This window comes from Augochlora pura, chromosome 7, assembly GCF_028453695.1.
Source record: "Augochlora pura isolate Apur16 chromosome 7, APUR_v2.2.1, whole genome shotgun sequence".
NCBI lineage: Eukaryota > Metazoa > Arthropoda > Insecta > Hymenoptera > Halictidae > Augochlora > Augochlora pura.
Genome location: NC_135778.1, coordinates 19,666,473 through 19,687,366, shown reverse-complemented (window position 1 = coordinate 19,687,366; position 20,894 = coordinate 19,666,473). Strand labels below are relative to the sequence as shown.

The 20,894-nt window shown below is 33.9% G+C and overlaps 2 protein-coding genes across 16 annotated transcripts in view; both read left to right on the top strand.

The window, feature by feature from the left end:
- Positions 1–1,733: 1,733 nt before the first annotated feature.
- Ap-1sigma (AP-1 complex subunit sigma-2) lies at positions 1,734–10,328 on the top strand. Of its 3 annotated transcripts, none has more exons than XM_078187758.1 (6): positions 1,734–1,941; positions 2,060–2,238; positions 2,347–2,455; positions 2,566–2,703; positions 2,957–3,006; positions 7,386–10,328. In XM_078187758.1, exons 1-6 carry the CDS (start codon positions 1,939–1,941, stop codon positions 7,438–7,440), a joined length of 534 nt encoding a protein of 177 aa, XP_078043884.1. In that variant the 5' UTR covers positions 1,734–1,938; the 3' UTR covers positions 7,441–10,328. The 3 variants fall into 3 exon arrangements, 2 of the variants coding, with proteins under 2 accessions (XP_078043884.1, XP_078043883.1); XR_013494624.1 differs by lacking the exon at positions 2,957–3,006 and adding an exon at positions 6,130–7,239 and having other exon boundaries at positions 1,740–1,941; XM_078187757.1 differs by lacking the exon at positions 2,957–3,006 and having other exon boundaries at positions 1,740–1,941.
- Positions 10,329–14,422: 4,094 nt separating this feature from the next.
- Positions 14,423–20,894, top strand: part of LOC144473097 (diacylglycerol kinase theta) — a 66,618-nt gene continuing 60,146 nt past the window's right edge. For 4 of the 13 annotated variants that reach the window (XM_078186677.1, XM_078186673.1, XM_078186669.1 and 1 more), the window contains exon 1: positions 14,425–16,065. In XM_078186677.1, coding sequence (XP_078042803.1) covers positions 15,930–16,065 — 136 coding nt within the window. In that variant the 5' untranslated portion in view covers positions 14,425–15,929. Of the gene's footprint in view, positions 16,066–20,894 lie in introns of all 13 variants that reach the window. The other 9 variants (XM_078186672.1, XM_078186667.1, XM_078186668.1 and 6 more) reach the window with 5 other exon arrangements.

Below are 20,894 nucleotides of genomic sequence, written 5' to 3'. Positions count from 1 at the left end.
GGTGTTCAATTGATAGTTCCTATTAAAATAGTGGCAATTATTAAGTGAATAATATCCGTTTTCTTATCACGAATGGAGTTAGGCCATTTTCAAGATTAACATCCAGATTCATTATAAAATTTGAAGGTGCCCAAGACCATTCAATATAATTTAAGATGCTTCATATTGAAAAAAACTATACTTAATTTATTTTACATATCTTTAAAACACTTCGGAAACTTAATTTATGCGATTCAAAACATTTTTTAACTACATAACGTACAAAACATAAAAAACATAAATTTATTACAAAACAATTTACTACTCATCTACATTTTGTGTGTGTGGAAGGGATTTGAAGAAACCATGATGTTTTGGTGGTATATGTATATCGTAATAGGTCATTTATGTCCTTGAATTTTGCTGTTGTAATTTGTCTGATATTTTTATACAGTGGTGTCAATACAATATTTTCGAACCTTCTTGGTCTACCCCGACGTGATAATAAATCCAGGACTTTAAAATTTTCATTCTTATTCATTGATGTCTTACAGAAAATTTTATACGATTTATTTCTAACAAAACGCATCAAACATATTTTTAACCAGTTTATTGATTCTCCATTAGAATTCTTTACCCTTTTAAAAATTGCGTCTTCTAATAATTTTGTTGATACACAATCTTCTTGTCTCATTTCATTTACAATAAAGTTATTACCTTTCCGACAGTTTTTAATAATCTTGTAGTAATCTTGGGGAACGAACAGTTAATTATTTTTTTTAAATGACATTTCTACCACGTCAAAATCTCTATCATTTGGTAAAAACAAATATCCTGATATTAAAAATGTGTGATCTATGATTTCCACATTATTTTCCAAAGTTTGGACAAAAATAAAAAAAAAAGAAAAGTTTGGAAGACGAATATTGTTCTATTATTCTCTTTCTTTCTCGATTTTTTTTTAAATCATTAGTTACTATTTCTTCTTCATTATCTGAACTAAATAGTCTTGTTCTGTTCTTCCCCATGGGTGAAATAATTTCTGAAATTTAATACTAAATTTTAAGTTTGGGGAATTTTAAGCAGGGGAACCAAAATGTATAAGAGCAGAAGTCTCTGATTCTGTTCAAAGTGAGAAACAAGATTGAGCAAGAGTGGTAAGCTCTGAATCGACGGTGATGCGACGCGTAGAATGCTTGCGCAAACTTAGAGTTTCGCAGATCTCAATATTCGACATTTAACCAGGTAGAATGTTAATGCAAAGTTATGCCCTCATAAACACCGGTTTGGTTATTTTCACCAGTATCACGCTATCTGAGCAAAGACGTCTTACGTGCTGAAAAGCGAAAGGAAAAGAGCCCCCTGTAGTAGCAGGGGTCACGTTTGAATGTTCCACGCCGTATGATAATGCATCGAATATGAGATATACGTTTGGACTTATCCGAGAGATTGCACAAGCAGGATCACCACAATAAAAAGCTGATATTGAAGTTAATAACGAGTAGCGAACAAGTGTCGCTAACGCAATAATTTTCGATTTCCAATCAGTTGTAGATTGACAGAAACTTCAATCGTTCTATAAATAATACGTAATCGATAATTACAAGAGTTAATGGCTATGAAGTCGGGTTGATGTGAAAGAGATTTCTTAAATAATAAGTAGACGTAAAAATATCGACACAGTAGTGAAAACGCGAACTTTACCAGGATGAGCTCAGACGTCGGCAAAGCATCGCGTCATTGCCAAGTGGTAGTAGCAAACGCAATGGAAATAAGCCTTGTGTAAGCCGCGTCTACGCTAGAAGGAGACACTGCTTATACAACACTACATAATCGCATTGCTAAAGTCGAACTCGAATATCGAATCCATCGAAATCGACTTTACGTACATTATTGTGATCTAGTGAAAGGTGTTGTGTTTAATTTTGTGGTTACTTTGTCAAGAAAAATTAATTAAAAATGGTAAATATTCATTGCTCATATTCTACTTGATTAGATTTATATGACGAATTTAGTACTAATGACACATTAAACATGTGTAAACTTATTTATATGTAAATGTTCTTTTAACTTCTTTTAGATGCAATTTATGTTATTGTTCAGTCGTCAAGGAAAGTTGCGTCTACAAAAATGGTATGTGGCACATCCTGATAAGTTGAAAAAGAAAATTACAAGAGAATTGATTACGACGATATTAGCGCGAAAACCAAAAATGTCAAGTTTCCTAGAGTGGAAAGATGTTAAAGTTGTCTATAAAAGGTATATACTGTACTAATTTTTTTATTGCTCAATTTTGAGTTTCTGTTCCTAATCGAATTTTCGATTAATTAATTTATCATAATAAAAAACATTAGTGGTTTTTTTTAGATATGCAAGTTTATATTTTTGTTGCGCAATTGAACAAAATGATAATGAATTACTCACCTTAGAAATTATACATCGTTACGTTGAGCTATTGGATAAATATTTTGGAAGTGTAAGTATAACTTCACTTATGCTACACATATCTTTGAAAACGTTTGTAGTTCTAGTTTTAAAATATAATAGTATTATTCTCTGTACTAATATTAATTTTTGTGTTACCAGGTATGCGAATTAGATATAATTTTCAACTTTGAAAAAGCATACTTTATCTTAGATGAACTTTTGGTTGGCGGTGAAATTCAAGAAACTAGCAAAAAAAACGTGTTAAAAGCCATTGCATCTCAGGATTTACTACAGGAGGTTAGTTACGGGGATGTACCCCTTGAGTTGTAACTTGTTTTTTTCTTTAATGACATGATTTTTATTTGTTACTTTATAGTGGTTTGAATCATTATGCTTGAATCGTTTTAACTTATAACATGATTGTTTCATCAACTTTTATTTATAAGAAAGTTGGTGTTTTAGTAGTTTTACCGCATTCTTATAGGTCTTATCTGTTTTTGGTAACTTGTTAAAACGATTCACAAAATATCATATGTTTTATTTTCATTAGTTAGTGTGTTACGTCCTTGTCAAAGTACTTGAATCAACACTGACTAAGAGGTATACATAAAAAGTATTAAAACCTCTTGTATGATTTGTATATGTAGCATGTTTTTAGCCTATTTATTCTGGGTAAAATAATGTGGTGTCAGTGGTATAACAAAATCTTTCTTATATTGATTAATTTTATTCAATTTCATATTGTATATGTATATTGCTACATATTGTAAACATATATCTATATACATATATACATACATATTATTAAGTACAAAAATTAAAACTACATATTATTTATGTATCGAAACATGTAAAAATGATTATAAGTGGAACACTTACAACAGCAGTGAACTGAATATTTAAAAGGAACAGTACTTAAAGAGACATAATATTATTCCAATATTATGGGAGCCACTGCATTATTTCAGTGCCTAGCAGAAATGGGTTGTCATGACACTTTGTTTATTAACAGTGTTAATTATTTAAACTGCATGATGGAATGTAACCTTTTTAAGTTGAAATTTTATAAGAGGAATGTGTTATTGTCCTTTTCAGTTTTGTGTATTATATGTATAGTATTATATTCTTAAATTTCTTGTGGTTTATTATTTAGTTTTGCTTTAATTTGTCTGAAATTTTTCTCAGTATTTAACATTGATACGCACAATGATTATTGTCGTAATGCTTGATTTAAAATTGTTATATTAAAAAATCATGTTATAAATAATGTGTATATAAAATGATTAGTAACAACTTTTTATTATTACTAACTATAAATATGATGTAGACTTTTTTCGAGACAATTAAATTTTGAAACAATCATTACATATAATTAGGTGAAATATTATGTAGTCAGGAAAGCATGAAAAGTGATTCCTCATTCTTTCCAGTGATATTAAATGTAATGTCTACGTAAACAGTTACATGTAGATATAATTTATATTCATGATATTGTAAATTGTTATTTTGAATAGCTAGTGCTGTGTGCATAGAATGCTTACATGCTTATCCTTTTATTGATGTACGTGGGCTTGTATGTGTTGTAAATTTTTATTTATAATGTACGCAACAGCATATCTGTAGTAACAAAATTAAATTTATATAAATCTGTTGCCATATTGCATTGACATTGAATACTGTTATGTAATACCATGTTCAATATCATGTGTTAGTATACAAATGAAATAAGAACATGAAACTATTTCCACTTTAAAGTTCCTTTATAGTTTATGTAGTTCAGATAAAGAAATCTGTTGTAACTACTTTCTTTCAAAGAATTGTGCAGTTAATTTATGATATTTAAAAAGTAATTATTATGTTGAAATGTATTTATAGCAAAACCAACATAGTATTATCAATGAAATTAACATTGTATAATATTTAAAGCAGCCCGACTTAAGAATTATGAAGCATTTCTTGCAGTAATGGATAGGAAAAGTCATTTAAATATTCTTATAATTTATGCTTGCTGGGCACATTAAAACATACAAAGACATTTGTAATGTACAAAGTACAAAGTAAATAATTTATAACATAAGTTTATCTAACACTATCTACTCCTTTCATAATCTTTTGTGAGCCTATTTTCATAAAAAATCTGTATAGAATACAAAAATTAATTGCATAACACATTATTGTAACAACGTTTCCATTAATATAAGTAATTTCTCAAATTTTAAATATTACTGAAAATATTATATCTATGCACATATAGATAATAATCAAGTATTCATTATATCATTCTTAAAGGCAAACGATTTTAACAATAGATTTCAATAAATTGAAAGACTTATTTTTAAAAATCACATGTACATTTGCAATAATTTCCTTCACTATTGACTCTATTTATATTCACAGTTTGTGTAAGTAATGGTTAAATACGCTTGTGTGTATGTTCACTACATTTATTTCCTATATATCATAGTTTGATAATTTGATAACAGTATTCCAGAAATGTTTACAACTAACTATATCTAGTCTCTGAATGGTTTTATTTATTTCTTTTTATGGTATCACAGTGTAATAACATTTTTTGATACTGCATATTTCATTGCAAACAAGAAGGCAGATTAAATGCATATCTATTTGTAGCAATATTATTACACACTATTGAAATTTATGTTAAAAGATTATAATGCTATGGAAATGCTGTTGTTTGTAGCTAGTTGTTGAAATGTATGTATATATTTTCAAGTTGTAATAAATATTAATCATTACCAATTACATTGATGGTATAATTTTATATAATGTTATTAATCATGATCCATACAATAATCTTGAAGAATATTTATAAGTTGTTATGATTCAAAAGAATGCTTCTATGTTTTCTTGCATAATTTATTTGCATGAAAGTCATCATTTTATAAACTATCCAAATTTACTTATCTTAACTATAAAACATTATTATATAAGAGCCTAAACAAGTAAAAAAGATTTAGTCATAAGTATTACTATATGGAGTTAATCTTTTAGTCATACCTTGTTTTGTGAATGTATTAAATTATTACATATATTTAATCATATTACAACTTTATTTACTATAAATGATATTTAAAGTTTACTAAAACGTCTAGTCATATTTTATAATTTGTATTATTATACTATATAATACAGTTGTAACTAAATAATCGGACTAGTCACATTAAATGTTCTGCTTATTATTAATTATGTACTTTCATAAGGTAAAGTACTTTCATACATTTTACATTGAAATTGTACAGTTATCGACATTATTCGTTTATTTATAAATGGCGATTTTTAATTATTTTTATCATAAGGTAGATTTGTAAACATACAGATTTAGATGACTGCTTGGTATTTAATGAAATATTTTATAATTATTTATTCGTTCTTTCTAGAAGTATATATATGTAAAAAACGATTCTAAGTTCTATTCATTAAGGAGAAAATGTATTTCCTTCTAAATGTGTAAGCACAATATTACTGTAACTGCTTTTATTAATTTAATTTTGTACTAATATGAATCGACGCAGAATGAAAAGGTATTTTGTACAATATATTTTGTATGGAATCTTTAATTCACTAAAGGTAACATTTTTCTGTAATTGTATTTAAATCTGTCAAATTAATGATAATCTTTAGCTCAACATTATTGTTCCATAACTAAGGACATAACTAGAAATACACTAAAGATTAGTTAGAATATTTGTTTGTTTGTGGAAGGACGAAGCTGTGGAAGGTGCCCTGCGGGAGATAGGGCTTTTGTAGGTGCTGCGTTCTTGCATGCCCTTCATGGCCAATGTGACAACCCATATGAATCAAGACTTGGAGCAAGCTCACCTGCTGCATGATGCCATCATACATCTCTACTTTTTCTATAGTTATTGAGCATCAGTTTTTTACTTACCATTGACAACCCCTACGAATCTAGCATATAAACCCATATATTTTTATATAGGCAACTGTTATGAAATATATATACAAGAAAAGAGTAATATATACATATATATTAGCTCATAGAAAGTCCTGTTAGTGACAAAATTGCTTTTCATTTTATTATTTAGAGAGTAATAGTTATAGTATAGTTTAGTCCTGTACTATGGCAATAAAGTTAATTGTATGTAGACGGCCATAATTTAAGTGTGACTATACACGCAAAAAAATGTTTAAATAGTGTTTAGACAGTTTTTTCATTATTTAAGAAGTTATTTTCTCACATTTTGTATAGTTTCACCTTATATTTGTGTACTTGAGAGATATTTATTCTAGTACATCATTAGAGGAACACTTGAAGGTATCACTTCTGTATGTGTGTATGTGTATATACATAAGCAGTGTCAATTTTTAATGTTACGATTCTAACACAGTATAAACTAATACCTATAATAAATGTATACAATGGAATTTTTACATAACTGTACACGGAATTATATATTACCTGTCCATGTAATTAATCTAGTTCATGTACTTACATTGTATAATAATCTGTACTTTCAGGTTTTTACTAAGGTATTTTTTTCAACAGTTTTTACTCTGAATAAAGGTTCTCCTAGGATTCTTCTTTATTTATTGTCTGTTAGGAAGGTATTTCATAAAAATTGATCAAGTTTTGTGATATGCACACCCATTTAACCATAAGTGCAAAAAACATTCTGTGCGTAGCATGCAACACAGAGATTTCTTTGATTGATGCTTAAGCATTTCAAATGAGGCGATAAATGAATATGTGCTTTGTGCAGCTTTGTGTAACCATACAAGTATATACTGTTATATGAAAAGGGTTCAGTTCACCATTTGAAGCTGCATCAAGGAGATTACTTAATTGCGAAGTAGGTATGTGTATACTTATATATTTTCATTACTGTATTTTTGCGTTATACGATAAAGTGCAGCATCAAAGAAATTGATCCCTCTTCATATACTTAGACATATCTTTCTAACATAAATTTTAATTCAATGGTTCTGATGATCTGTTTCAGGATGAAACTCCTCAGGGATTCTTCGAGGACCATGGTTTGGGATAATATTTCCTAGACAATTTGTCAAATTTAATGTAAGTGGATTTATGATGATGTTCCCAACATTCCAGGATTGTATTTACTATATGCTATGTTTATTACAATTAAGATTATAGTATTGAATGAGACTTAATTAATTAGAATTTATTTTTCGAATTGAATTGATATCTATAGTAAATGAATGCAATTTCATCATAGATAATTATAACTGCTTCTGCAATATTGAACTTTCTTGTTACAGTAATAGCAGTTTTATATTATATATATTACATAAAAATTTACATTATTTAACCATCTACAGTTCATTGTATCATTGAATTTATTGTCATTAATTTTATTATTTATTTCTCATTCTTATGCAATTACACTTCTAAAGTGACGATTAATTGTGAATTCAAAAATTATAAATTGATATACTTGAAAATACAAGACATCAATAATAATTATAATATAAAATAAAGTTCTTATGTAGAGGGTTAAATAATAAATTTCAGACATTCCATACCTATGTGCACATATTATTTTATAGGGTGCTTATAGGATATTCACTTGTATTAATTACTTTATAAAACCAAACTATGCAATATGTATCATATAAGTTTCCACACCTTATTCATTTTTCATCAATAATTATATTTTTGTGTATTATGTATAGAAAATAATGGATGACTTGAACTTAAACATTTTCGATATATTGCTTAACAGTATTTAACAGTATTGCTAACAGCTCTAATGGTCAAATATTGCAAAATCAATTATAACTTTAGATATTTAATTTCTTGAATTATAACGAACATTGCAAAAGGAATTTGTACTGGAGATGGAACTATTTTTTAAAGATGCGCGATTTGTCGTTTCATTTTATTCCATCCTCATTAAGGTAAAAGATTACAAGCAAAAGAATTCATGTTTGTACGAAACAACAAGTTCATAGTTAATAAAATATTCACATAATTGCCTCAATATTATAATAATATCAATTTTTAATTAGTAATTACTCGGATTATCTTATAATATTTTACACATAGATAATACCTATATACATATTTTATTATATTATTCTCTTTTCATTATATTAATCACACTTATTCCAAACAAGTTTACTAAAATGTTTAAAGTACTACTGTAATTGAATGTTCCAATTTTCAACGACTGATTGTAACGTTTCATTTAACTGCACAATTTTAATGTTATGTAAAATGACATAGTTATTGTTACATATATTGTTGCTTATTCTGTGACTGGAATGTTGTTCAATTCAAAAGAGGCAAAAATATGGTAATTTACTTGATAATACTACTTGCAAAATTTAATTTTACATTAATTTAATCAAATCAAATTCATTTTAAAAGTTAGTTCTATAGTTGCAAGCAGTATAGAATGGTGATAATTACAACAGTAATTAATAAAGGATTTTAAAATAGATTCGATAAAATATCTTAGTATTCACCGTGGTTCTATTATTTTACAAATTAATCTGTTGGAAGTCACGAAATTATAAACTTTATTTTTATTATCTCTTACAATGTTATATAGCAGATCCGTTGTATTTGCTACGAAGACTATAGATTTTATTTACATGGTACATTTAAACTATATAGTACACGATCGTAAGAAACAATGAAAAAAACGCACGTCCAATAACTACAATTCGAGGAAAATACTAGCGCGTTTTAATGTGTCTGTAACTTAAACATTTATAAAATGATTGTGCAAACTTTTTATTTTGTTGTTTTTTGTATTAGAGATTGAGAAGGACGTCGATATTGCTGGAATATTATTCTCTGTGTTGTTTCTGGAAATGTCCAATGTTCCTGTTAATTGTCATTATCATAGTAAGGTATTTTTGCAAGTTTTTATCTTGTTGATCCATCCTATACGTAATAGCAAAATTGATGAAGTAATTATTAAAAGAAGCTTACTGATGGAAAATAAGTTCATAAAGAATATTGTTCGTTCAATGTTTATTTATAGTATTGGTGCAAGTTAATAAGTTAGTGTTAAACTGTTCCAATTCGTTATTTCTAATCGATTAAATTTGTGTCTTGACGATACCGAACAGTTTTATATTTGCTACGCAATGGGTCGAAAACATTTCGTACGTAAGCTATTCATTTAAAATAAAGAATTACGAGTTCAAGCGTTAACTGTTGAACTGTTGAAACGTTTAGAATGTCCTGTTTTAATAAGAGATTTTTAAAGTTGTGTTTCGAAGTCTGAAAAATGTGCAGTATTGCGTAAAATATCCGGGCAATACTAAATTATCTTCCAAATTCGAGTATATACGTACACTTGTATTTTCGAGCATTTCAGTATTTTAAAAGTATACTGGTATGATAAAAAGTATAATTGTTTTTAGGAAATATCTACTGAAATTACGACACAGAATATTGCCTGGACATATTACCTTCCATTTAACTTTAATTATAATGCACGCACGCCGGCATACTTTTTTTTTTGTACCAAACGGATTATAGTTTTAGTCGAAGAAAACGATGGCTATGTTTAGTTAATGTGTGTCACGTAATTTGCGTTTAAATGTTTACTAATGGCGTACGTGAATCATAAGTACTCCATTACACTCTGTACTTTAAATACTTTTATATGCAGCATAGTTTTCGATACATACGTTAGATATATTTCTGTTTGTTCAGCATACAATTATACACAGTACCGTTAAAGTTACGCTTGGGCGATGTTACATGCAGTTCTTTCATGCAATCAAAAGTAGCGATTAAGTGCGTGAATTTGTTAGAACTTGCAGTATAGGTGGTTATTAAACAGAATTATGAACACTACCAATGTTAAACGTATGAACGTGTAATACGATAAGTATATGAATGTTGTATTGAAAACGACGATGCTTTGTGCTCCGTCCATAATAAACCCTGTAATGCAAAAATATCTGCAGTTTTTGTTGAGTTTTCTTTGTGCGGATAGAAAGTTTTAATAACCTTGTTACAGAGTCGACGTAAATAATATTTAGATATTTACTCGCACTTTGTATTACAAGTATTCAAGTATTACAAGTATTACAAGCTTCTATTTTCTTTGTGTAACACAGCATATTGTCTTATTAAATAAATTGTTTAGACAAGGTGCGAAGATCATCCACATGTTTTACAATATTTCTTCAATATGAGAGAATGATATGTAGTAGTTGCACAGCGTATTTGGGCACTATACGTTCATATTTAAAGTGTATCTATGTAAAAAGAAAATCGTGCAAGAATAAACCTGGGTCCAAATTTGATGTACAATGTGTTCTGAGGTAAAAAATGGTAAACGTAATTTATACATCCTGAATAACGATTGAAGAACAACACATTACTTGCTCATAGTTCTACAAATAAGCACTGTATGCATTTAATATTTGTACGGTGATGCCTAGATTAATTTAGTCTCAAGTAAAATAATTCTTTTCTTTTTAAATTTGTTTTAATTATTGTATTAAGTTTTGAACGATTAATGTACCATGAACTTTACAGTATGTAGTACATATACATAAAGACATTATACTGACGAACTTCTTTTATAAAATAGTTTAAACAATCGCATATAAATTGTTAGGAGGTCGTCATAGAGAGAAGGCTCCAATTTTGAAATCTGTAGTAAATTCTGTGATGAACAAAATTTTCCAGGATTTTTAGAGATACTTCAATTTGTAGGTTTTCTATAACAGTTGAAATATTGACAATTTTTCTACAATTTGTCAAAATTCGTAAACATTGTGTCCAAGTACTTTTTGGAATGACTGCGTATGAAAAAATTAATTCACGTCGAACAAAATTTTCTGTAGGATGTCCTTGTATTACGAAAATTTATTGAAACACTTGCATTGTATCGTTATACAGCCTGATACAAATAAGTAGTTCGATTAAAGTTGTTCTAATTATATTCTCGAGTTTCATTGTTTTCTTTCAGAGCTTCTTTTCACAAGAAAAGCAGTTCCAATGTTTTCTTCGGTTATCAATTTTACTTTATAGTTTACTTATCGTTGATACAACTGTTTTTAGAATCATATATGATATAATTGTTATGTTTAGAAACTACTGCTTCCCCGTATTTATATTTTACCCCTTTTTCCATGGACCTTCCCAACGTTCCATATTACGTAGGAAAAATTATGTTAAACATGTACTGCCATTGTCAACAGCAAGCTGTAAATTCAGTAAATCGATATGAACGTCCTATGTGTTTAATTTTATAAATCAAGTTCCTGACTGGGTATACATTAAACTCTTGAATGAACAGAATAAAGTCGATGCGAACAGAACACACATCCGGCATCGAAGAAGATTATACACCACGCTGCTGTCGAGATTCTCGTCATAAACGTCTGCAGGACGTATTGTGAATTATGTATTTCAAGGTTTCCCGCAGTAGTGGATGAGTAACAATGGCATCACGTACAACAATGTTACGTTATTTAGTAAAGTGAAACGGTCGACAAAGTTAACAGGAATCGTTGTTGCTACTCTATTTACTCGCTGGGTGAACAAAGCTATTATTTAATAAGCGCCGTAATGTATGCATCATTTCTGTTTTGCTTTCGGGGGACTCTTGAGAATTGTACAGATATTAATGGTTAGGTTCGCATAGATAGTTTAATCATTTTTTATCCATTCATTTAAGAGTACTATATATTATTGTACTAAATTAAGCAGCCCCTATTTTAAATTGGTCTCATATGTTGCTTTGAGAACAACTGAATCAAAATGGACTTGGGCACTAACATCCAAGGACTAAAATAAATTTGTACTGTACATGCTGATTGCAAGATGTAAAATGTTAGTTAATCATAAAACTAGGATTAGTTAATACTAGAACTAAGACTACTGGTGTTATGGAAATGTTTCTATAAAAAATTTCTTATGATCTTCTTTACTATAACATATACTATAACAGAAATCGTATTTACTATAATTGGTTTAATGGATAAAATAATAACATGTTTTTACTAGTGTTTTCACTTTACTTTCTTATAAAATTCGTATCTTTTTTTACTATTATTTTTGTTCACAATAAAGTTTGAAAAGTGTTCCATGAAATATAATACATAAATTAATCCCTTATGTATCATGACACATACAAGAAAAGGACATAAATATTTTTTGATCGTGTAAGAATTATTATAACGTGAGTGTGTGAATTCGGTAATTATACATCTATAAGTAATATCCCTTTTTCTCACTTTCTCTTTCCGTGCTTTTCTTATTACACGTAAGTTGTAGTTTTAAGAAAAACGTTGTCAACTCACATTTTAAGTCAGAAATTTTTAATTTAAACTTGTTTGAAGTTGTTTACCCCTCACCCCTTGTTTACACCACACACCTCACGTATATCGTATGAAATTTTGATGCGGTGTGTACAATAAAGGTTAAATGTTCTGCACCTACGGAAGTATTTTTGTTTCAACCTTATAGAACCGTCGAACTTTGATAATCCGAAATTTCCATAATCCCAATGTCGAACACGACATTTTCGAATCTTGTAGGAAGAACTGATATTAGTGAAAATATTACGAACGATCCAGACATTTTGAAATTACCATTATTTATTAAATAAATAATAGGTAAAATCCATATAATCGGTATTCTGGTATGAGAATAGAGAATAAAATTTTTATTAAAATGATTATAATTCATAACGTAATAAAATAAGTGTAATGAGTAGATTTTAAGCAAACAAAATAGTATAAAAATATTATAAATTAATAAATTCTGATTACTCAAAATATTCACAATGTTCAACGATTCAATATTTTAAAATTTCCACTATTTTAGTATTAATTGTAAAAGTCATTTCTCTCCGGACAGGTGTCAAACGTAGTAAGAATGGTATGATCGATAAATCCTGGCGATTCCAAATATTTATGACTTTGCTGTGAAGCATGAAGTATGATATTTCTGAACTCCTCGAGGAGACATGGAAAAATGTACAAATCAAGTAATCTCAATTTTCAAATTTTCAAAGACAAACAAAAAATGCGATGCACATCTTAGTATTACCATAATTTTTTATCGTGTTACACTTTTGAATACGAGTGCGTAAAAATCAATGAAAGATTTATGATAAATATAATCGTTGAATGTTGCATAACTATCGACATTTTAGCAGAAAACGCAGATTATTAAAATATTGATACAATTAAAAAGATACGCACCAAAAATTAGTTAATACGATTCGACATGTCAATGATAAAATTTTGAAAAATTCCTTTGCAAATTCAACTGCCTGCACTTTTTAATTTTGACACGTCTCGAAAATAGCGATATTACATATAAACGTACCTTAACAATGATGCCCTAGAAATTTTACAAGCGACCATTCATATATGCTGACAATTTCGTCGAATTAATTTCAACTGCTGCAAAGCATTCTTCATCTCATACGAAGTATGTATCATTGTATAAAGGCGAGAAGCCTTTCAAAATCGATGCGATGTTGAAATTATGCTTCACGTTATACAAGAAACTATAAATGACAATTTTATTGAAACATTATAGTATATCGTATTCTTTCACCTCGTGCGAATGATTTCTTTGTAGTTCTAGTCGACAAGCTTGAAAATTTGCATGGTGCTTAAGTTATGCAACACACTGTATACCAGTAAAAATACCATAATCGATGGATTCCAATAGAGTATTTCAATTTCGAAGATCAGACTATCAATCGAGAAATGACGTTCATCTGATCGAGAGAAACGACAAAATGAGTTTAAAACTCTCGATGTTTCTGTTTGAGGAGGTACGAAAATTCTGGCGAGATATGGAAAATACGAGAGCTACAGGGTAGACGGAAAAATGGGACGACAGGGATGCCCGTCGAGCGATTCGTCGCGAAATGGCTGGTGTACGCATGAGACGGGAGCAGCGCGTTGCGCGTCGAAGAGCGTCGCGGAGTCGCGTCGATGCGAGCAAGTAGACGGCGTTGACGGCTTGTCGTCGTCGTCGTCGCTTTGACGTCGATCGAGGCGAGTCGAGAGAGAGAGAGAGCGACCTCGAGGCGGTTGCTCGTGCGTGTTCCCGAGTGGTCTGCACCGTCGCGTCGCGTCGCTCCGCGTCGTGTCGTGTCGTGTCGCATCGCGTCGCGTCGCGTCGGGTCGAACGAATATCTCCGCTCGGCCGCGGGGAAGCTGCTGGTTTCGCTGGTTTCGTTGGCACGGTTGGTTTCGCTGGTATCGCGGGTCTCCGCGGGTCTCGCGGGTCTCGCGGGCTGGGCTCTGACGGTATTCGATATTTCGGAAAAGCTTGGCGCGTGCGAAAGCGGAAGCGAGAGAAGCGGGTGACGTAGCGTCGGCTCGCTCACGGATCGCGGACGGCCGATTGCCAGTGGGGTGGAGCGGTGCCGTTGTTACGCTCGCGCTCGAACTGGGCGCTCCGAGACTACGGAACGTCGCGAGGCGACGCACACCATCCCGGCGTGTTACCTCTCCGTCAGCAACGAGACCGAACTACGACGTCGCAGTTCCCTGTGTCTTCGGACAGAACGAATATCGTGGAACGATGTGACCGAATCCGGTATCGAAGCGTTGCACTGCGCCCCGATCAAGAACATTCAGGACCATGTTATCCGGTGCGCCCAGCAAACTGATAGAATCGTGTGCGCAGTTGATCGGGAAGTTTCGGGTAACTTGACCTGATCGTTTCGTTTCGCTCGTAGAGAAAGCTTGTTCGCCTCGCGTACTTGCTCGCGTACCTCCTCGTCGCGTATCCCTGTGAGAAAAATCGACCGGAGCCGTGCTCGGGGATCGTCCGGAAGAGAGAAAAGGACGAAGCGTGTGGAGGGGAGAAGGAGAGACAGAGAGAGAGAGAGAGAGAGAGAAAGGGAGGAGGAAAGGGGGCTACCGAAGCTTTCGAGGGATCCGCTCGAGCAAAGGGGGCTCTCTGGTGTAAAGCGCCAGCGTGGGCCACGGTCGAGTCCGGCACTGGACGTCGGTGGTGACGAAGGGGCTGATGTCAGTGCGGCCACTCGGCGCCCGCTCCGTGGCTCGAATGCGCGAACGCGACACCCGCATCGCCGTCGTACCGCGAGCAAAGCTCCTGAAGGAGGCGGAGGCGGCAGTAGAAGCGGCCGATCACGGTGATGGTCAGCCGTGACGACACAGTGGTGACTGGTGACTGGCGTACGATTAAACGCGACCACGGTTTGCTAGACGGTACCGTGCCGTGCCGGTCGGTCGGTCGGTCGGTCGGTCGGTTGGTCGGTCGGTCGGTCGGTCGGTCGTCGGTCGTCGGTCCTGGGGGCGCAGTCTCGCGGTTTTCGGTGCTTTCGGGAATAATGCGTGTTAGGCACGTTACACGGCGACGAGGACGACGGTACGACGCGAGGGACCCGAGCAGCCAGCCGCGAGTGCAGCTGCAGCTACGCTATTATGTACGCGTACGGTTTCGAGATCACGTAGTGGCTGCCGTGTAATTATGTTGTCATCACGCGCGGCGCGCCCTGTGTAGCTTCACGGTGAAATTCTGGCGTGAGCGGTGCCGCGGTGGAACGGGGAACATGGCGTCGGTCTCAGCTGAGACTCCAGCCAGCCATGGGCACAGCTTCAGCAAGAAGACGTTTCACAAGCCGACGTACTGCCATAGCTGCACCGACATGCTGTGGGGCCTCATACAGCAGGGGTACATCTGCGAAGGTAGGTGAGACCACCCCACCCACTTTCCAGCCCCGATGCCGTGTCCCGCGTCCTCTATGCCTCCCATGGGCTCACGGGCCCACGAACCCACGGACCAATGCCAGACAATGTCGATGGACGAACGGTTTTATCGAAGCTATCACGAATTTCATACCACACAATCTTCGGCAGCTCGATTCGCCCATGCCCTGCGCATTCGATTCTAGAAAAGATCCAACTCGGATCGGGACTCCAGGAATCATGGGTGTTTGTTCGACGGATGTGTAACGGGTCGGAGGTGTTGGAAGTTCTCTTCCGTCGTTATTGAAATGAAAGATTTTCTCGAAAGATTTTCTCGGAAAAACCACAAGGCTGAGGGTCAATCGATATGAGCGCGTTCGGTAACAAAATCGAATAGGTGACGCGTTGCCACCGGAGTACATTCGCGTCCCGCCTTTTCACGGACTCCGAAACCTTGGTCGGCGTGCAAAGTTGAAACTGGCTGACCTCCAGGAATGATGAATGGCAAGTGCCCATTCACCGTGTGTGCAGAGGGTGGCATGTTCATGCAAAAGCCGCTAAGTGCTGTTTCGTTCCGACCCCGATAGAACAAGCGATGCTCTGAGTTTTCATTCCGTAACGGCCCTGAATGGACCCAAACGTTTATCAATACGGCCGAGATGTTTCCCGTGAATCGCGACTTGTTTGGCATTCCGAGAAAATGGGTGCTTCGTGTTGCGTGACTTGGCGCCAACTCGTCTCAGCAACGTCGCCTTTGCGTTGCGTGCACCAACGCTTTGCGTACACGCGACTATTACTCGCATATGTTGCTTTCTTCGCAGAGTCGCTATTACAGAAATTGGGTCAATCGAAATTTCCTCCCCGCCGTTTATCTTTCGCGCCCCATCGAAATTACCAGCGGTGCAAGGCTACGTTTCATCGTGTCCGCCTTCGTGAATTCGAATCATCTCCTTTGACACGAAATTATCGATTGTCCCTTTTCGAGCGGACATCGGAATCGTTGTTTCACGGTGCAGCCACGAATCCCCTTGTGTAATCGTCGATCGAACAACGTTACGATCGAATCCGTCATACGTTCGTACCGTTCGGTGTCGGGGGAACTCCCCTAATTATTCCTCGGTCCGCGAAGATTCTTGTTGGTCCAAAACCCACCATCTTTGGAATCCGATAACGGGGCGCGCTACATTTACCACCCCATCGCGATTTGCGCACACTCCTGCTCTCAAGTGTTTACCCCTTGTAGCACAGACCGAAGCGAATGCGGAGAAGACAATACACCGGGAAACCGTGTCCCCGTTGTCAGCTCTCTTACCTGTTGGTCGTTCTTAAGGCATCGGGGGGTGAACGGTGTCCAAAAGGGGTTCAAGGGGGGGGTGGGGGGGGGGGGGGGGGGGGGGTTGGGCGAGGGGCGAGCGCTTGCTAGGAAATTCCGGTAGACTCAACAGTTGAGGGAAATCGAACAGATATTAGGCGGTTCGAGGCGCGCGAGGGCGCGCGCATCGGGCCTTTTCACAAGCATTGATCGTGGCGGGGGTGGAGGAGGGACGGGGGAGGGAGGGGCAGGGGGCGCAGTAGGGAGGACTTGATGGTGTGGGGTAGTAGCTGGTAGCTATATCTACGGTAGATTCCGGAGAGAGCAAGAGAAACGAGTACACGGCGAGAGGGTTAGTGTGGTAGGTGGGATGGGGTGGGGGTGTGTACGGGGGAGGGGGGCAGGGAGCCCTCGTTGACGAACGGACTCCGTAAAGGCGAAAAGGATAAGCATCCGTGAACACTTCGGAACTTTGTATCGTTTGATCGAATAATGGGCTCGATTCGCGAGCTCGATTGTTATGGGAGCGTCCGGGCGACGCGACGACGTGAAATTCTAGGTTGCTGTTTCACGTGGTTACAGATTTCAGTTTGGTATCGATCAATTTCGGGAAAGGCAGGATTCATCGTTGATAACCTGTCGAACGAATCCTTATATAATCGAGATCAACAATCGAGACAATGAATCTAAAAAATACTCCGGAGGGTTTTTTTTATTTGAAAATCTGTCCAGCTATGTAGGGTAAAACCTCGTTTTTTTGAAGCCGCGTTTCAACACTAGATTTACGGAGTACCAAAAGCAGCTGTTTTATTTTAGCGTATGAAAATAACAATTAGACATTTATTCAGAATTTTAACGAAAAATCAGAATTTTTTCAAATATATTGAAATAATAACTTATAAATGTATGTTTACAATCTGAAGAATTATAAATGAAGCAATCAGCAACCCGTTATTTTGATGGGTTTTGTAAGTCTAGTGTTAATAGAAAAAAGGACTACACTGACTAAATTTCCTTAGTACTGAAAAGCATATAAACTGATTGTAATAGTCTTCGAAAAGATGAGCTCGTAGAGGACATATTAAGGTTAAGTATTTTTTTTTCTGTTAGCGATAATAGAGAACATTGATTCTACCACGTCTTATGTTTCGAAAATGGAAAACAGAAATATAATTAGTAGATTGCGAATTTGTATGCAAATTAAAATTTTTTCTATTAATCAAATTAAAACAGAGATTAAGTAGGAATTGCCTTTCTCCCTTAATAATTTGAATTATCTCTACATAACGCGAACATATCCTCACATTTATGTGATGCATTCACTTCTTCATGTTTTATGTACTAATTCTTATGCACGAGGTTCGCATAAGTCTAATAATTGCAGTTTTCTGCATACACGATTCCCCACATTTTACACAACCTTCAAAGAAAATGAAACAGTCGAAAGAAAGGAAAAAAGAGGGAATGTCAATTTTAACGAACTCTGAGAATAACATACTTTCGTATACTCTGATCTGTGCGCTCCTTATCGCAATAAAGGTTATCTGAGGTAACATTGCAGTGGCTATTCAAAATTATGGTGTACTCGTAAAAAAACTTATGGAGAATGCCATATTGGATCATTATTTTGCATAAAGTGGTGAGCATGTAAATAGGAAAACTTGAAAACAGTATAATTTTTTAAAAACTGGATTGAATGATTTGATTTTGTTTTAAATGATTTTTTTTTAATAAAAAAATGTTTCTATAACTTGGAATGACAAAAAACTCATGCTTTTTAACTCTTTATTCGAGCCTATAACGAAAATTTAAAAAATGCATTTTGATCTCGATAACTTATACATATGTATGCTGAAAATTTCGTCGAAATCTGTTGATCATGAAAGGCGCTTAAGGCAATTAAATATTGTGGAAATCGCAGTTTTTAACGAATTTTTACCAAAACAGGTAATTTTTACATCTTTCAATAGTTATGGCTTCCCCATGTTCAACCAATTTCGATGAAATTTTCAACATGCATATAAATCACCGAAGTCAAAAACAGACATTTTGTAAAAAAGTGAAAAACATAATTTTTTATTTATTTTGCATTTCAAGTAATAGCAAAATTAAAGAAAGAGTATTATAGCCACTGTCTAGTAGACTGGTCCGTTTGTTATCTAAAAGAAAATAATATCATTCAGTCCGATTTTAAAAAAGTTATATCGTTTTTAAGTTTACTTATATATACTTGCCACTGTACATACAAGGCGTTCTATTTTAATCTTCTAGAGCAAATACATATTTCGAAAAGTATGAACGATATGAAAAAGTATTTCAGACATTAGTTGTATGGTGTTGAGGGAGACAGATTATGCTGTCATTTATTTGACCTTGTGGTAACCTTTGAAAAATCTGAAAAGGTCAGCTTCGAATTTTTAAATTAGAATCTATATTTTTTATTACATATTGTTGTAGCAGGTATGAAGTTATTTTCAAAACACTGCTCAAATGCAACTTTTGTGTAACTTCTTTCCAAGACATAAACTTTTTTATGTTATCGTGCCACCAACGTTAGCGTTACTTGACGTAAACTGCGGACATCATTGGACACTTTTGGAGAAGTTTAACTAATGACTAAAAATACAACTAACGTTAATTTGATTTAGTTAGTCATCAGTTGCAAATCATTCTCTCAAACGTAACTGGTTTTGCTAGTCATATTCAGCAAAACTACATTCGTTAGTTATAATTACATTTTAGTCATTATTTATGATTATCGTTAGTCAATGGTTATTTGATATATTGAAAATAATTTTTCCCTGATATTTCCTACATACTATTTATATTTCTATAAGATAATTTTACAGATTTTCTTGAGTATATGTTACTGCTTTTACTAACTCTAAGTAAGATATATGGCGTCGACCAGAGGCTCTAAGAGCTGGCGGCGAAGAATATAATATTTATAAAAGTAAGATATAATTATTTGTATACACCTTATACACCTTTTTTATTTTTAGTTCTTTCACATACAAAATTTATTTAATATAATGATCAAATTTTTCCGTTTATAATGAGATGCAGTACATAAATAAATGAACAACTTTTATTTACGAATATGTATTGAGTATCTTATACATGTACAAGGTGAATCATATTATATAAATTATATACACTTAATTAAAAAGTGTTAAATACATAGCGATGTCGAATTAATTTTCTTTTGTATGTAGTATAGTTATCGAAATTTTAAGGTCAACTGTCCTTTTTAAATGGAAAAACAGACTAATAATTAATAATCATGCTTTCTAATTAATAACAAATAATGACTAATGTAGTCAGACTTTTACGAATATCTAAGCTGATTAATATAATCATGTCTCACGAATGACCAATGATCATTAATCATAACTACAGAAGTGATTCTAATTTGCATTTAAGTAGTATTTTGAAAACTCCTCGATGCCGACTACGACAATATGTAATAAAAAATACAGGTTCTAATTTAAAAATTCAAATCTGACCTTTATAGGTT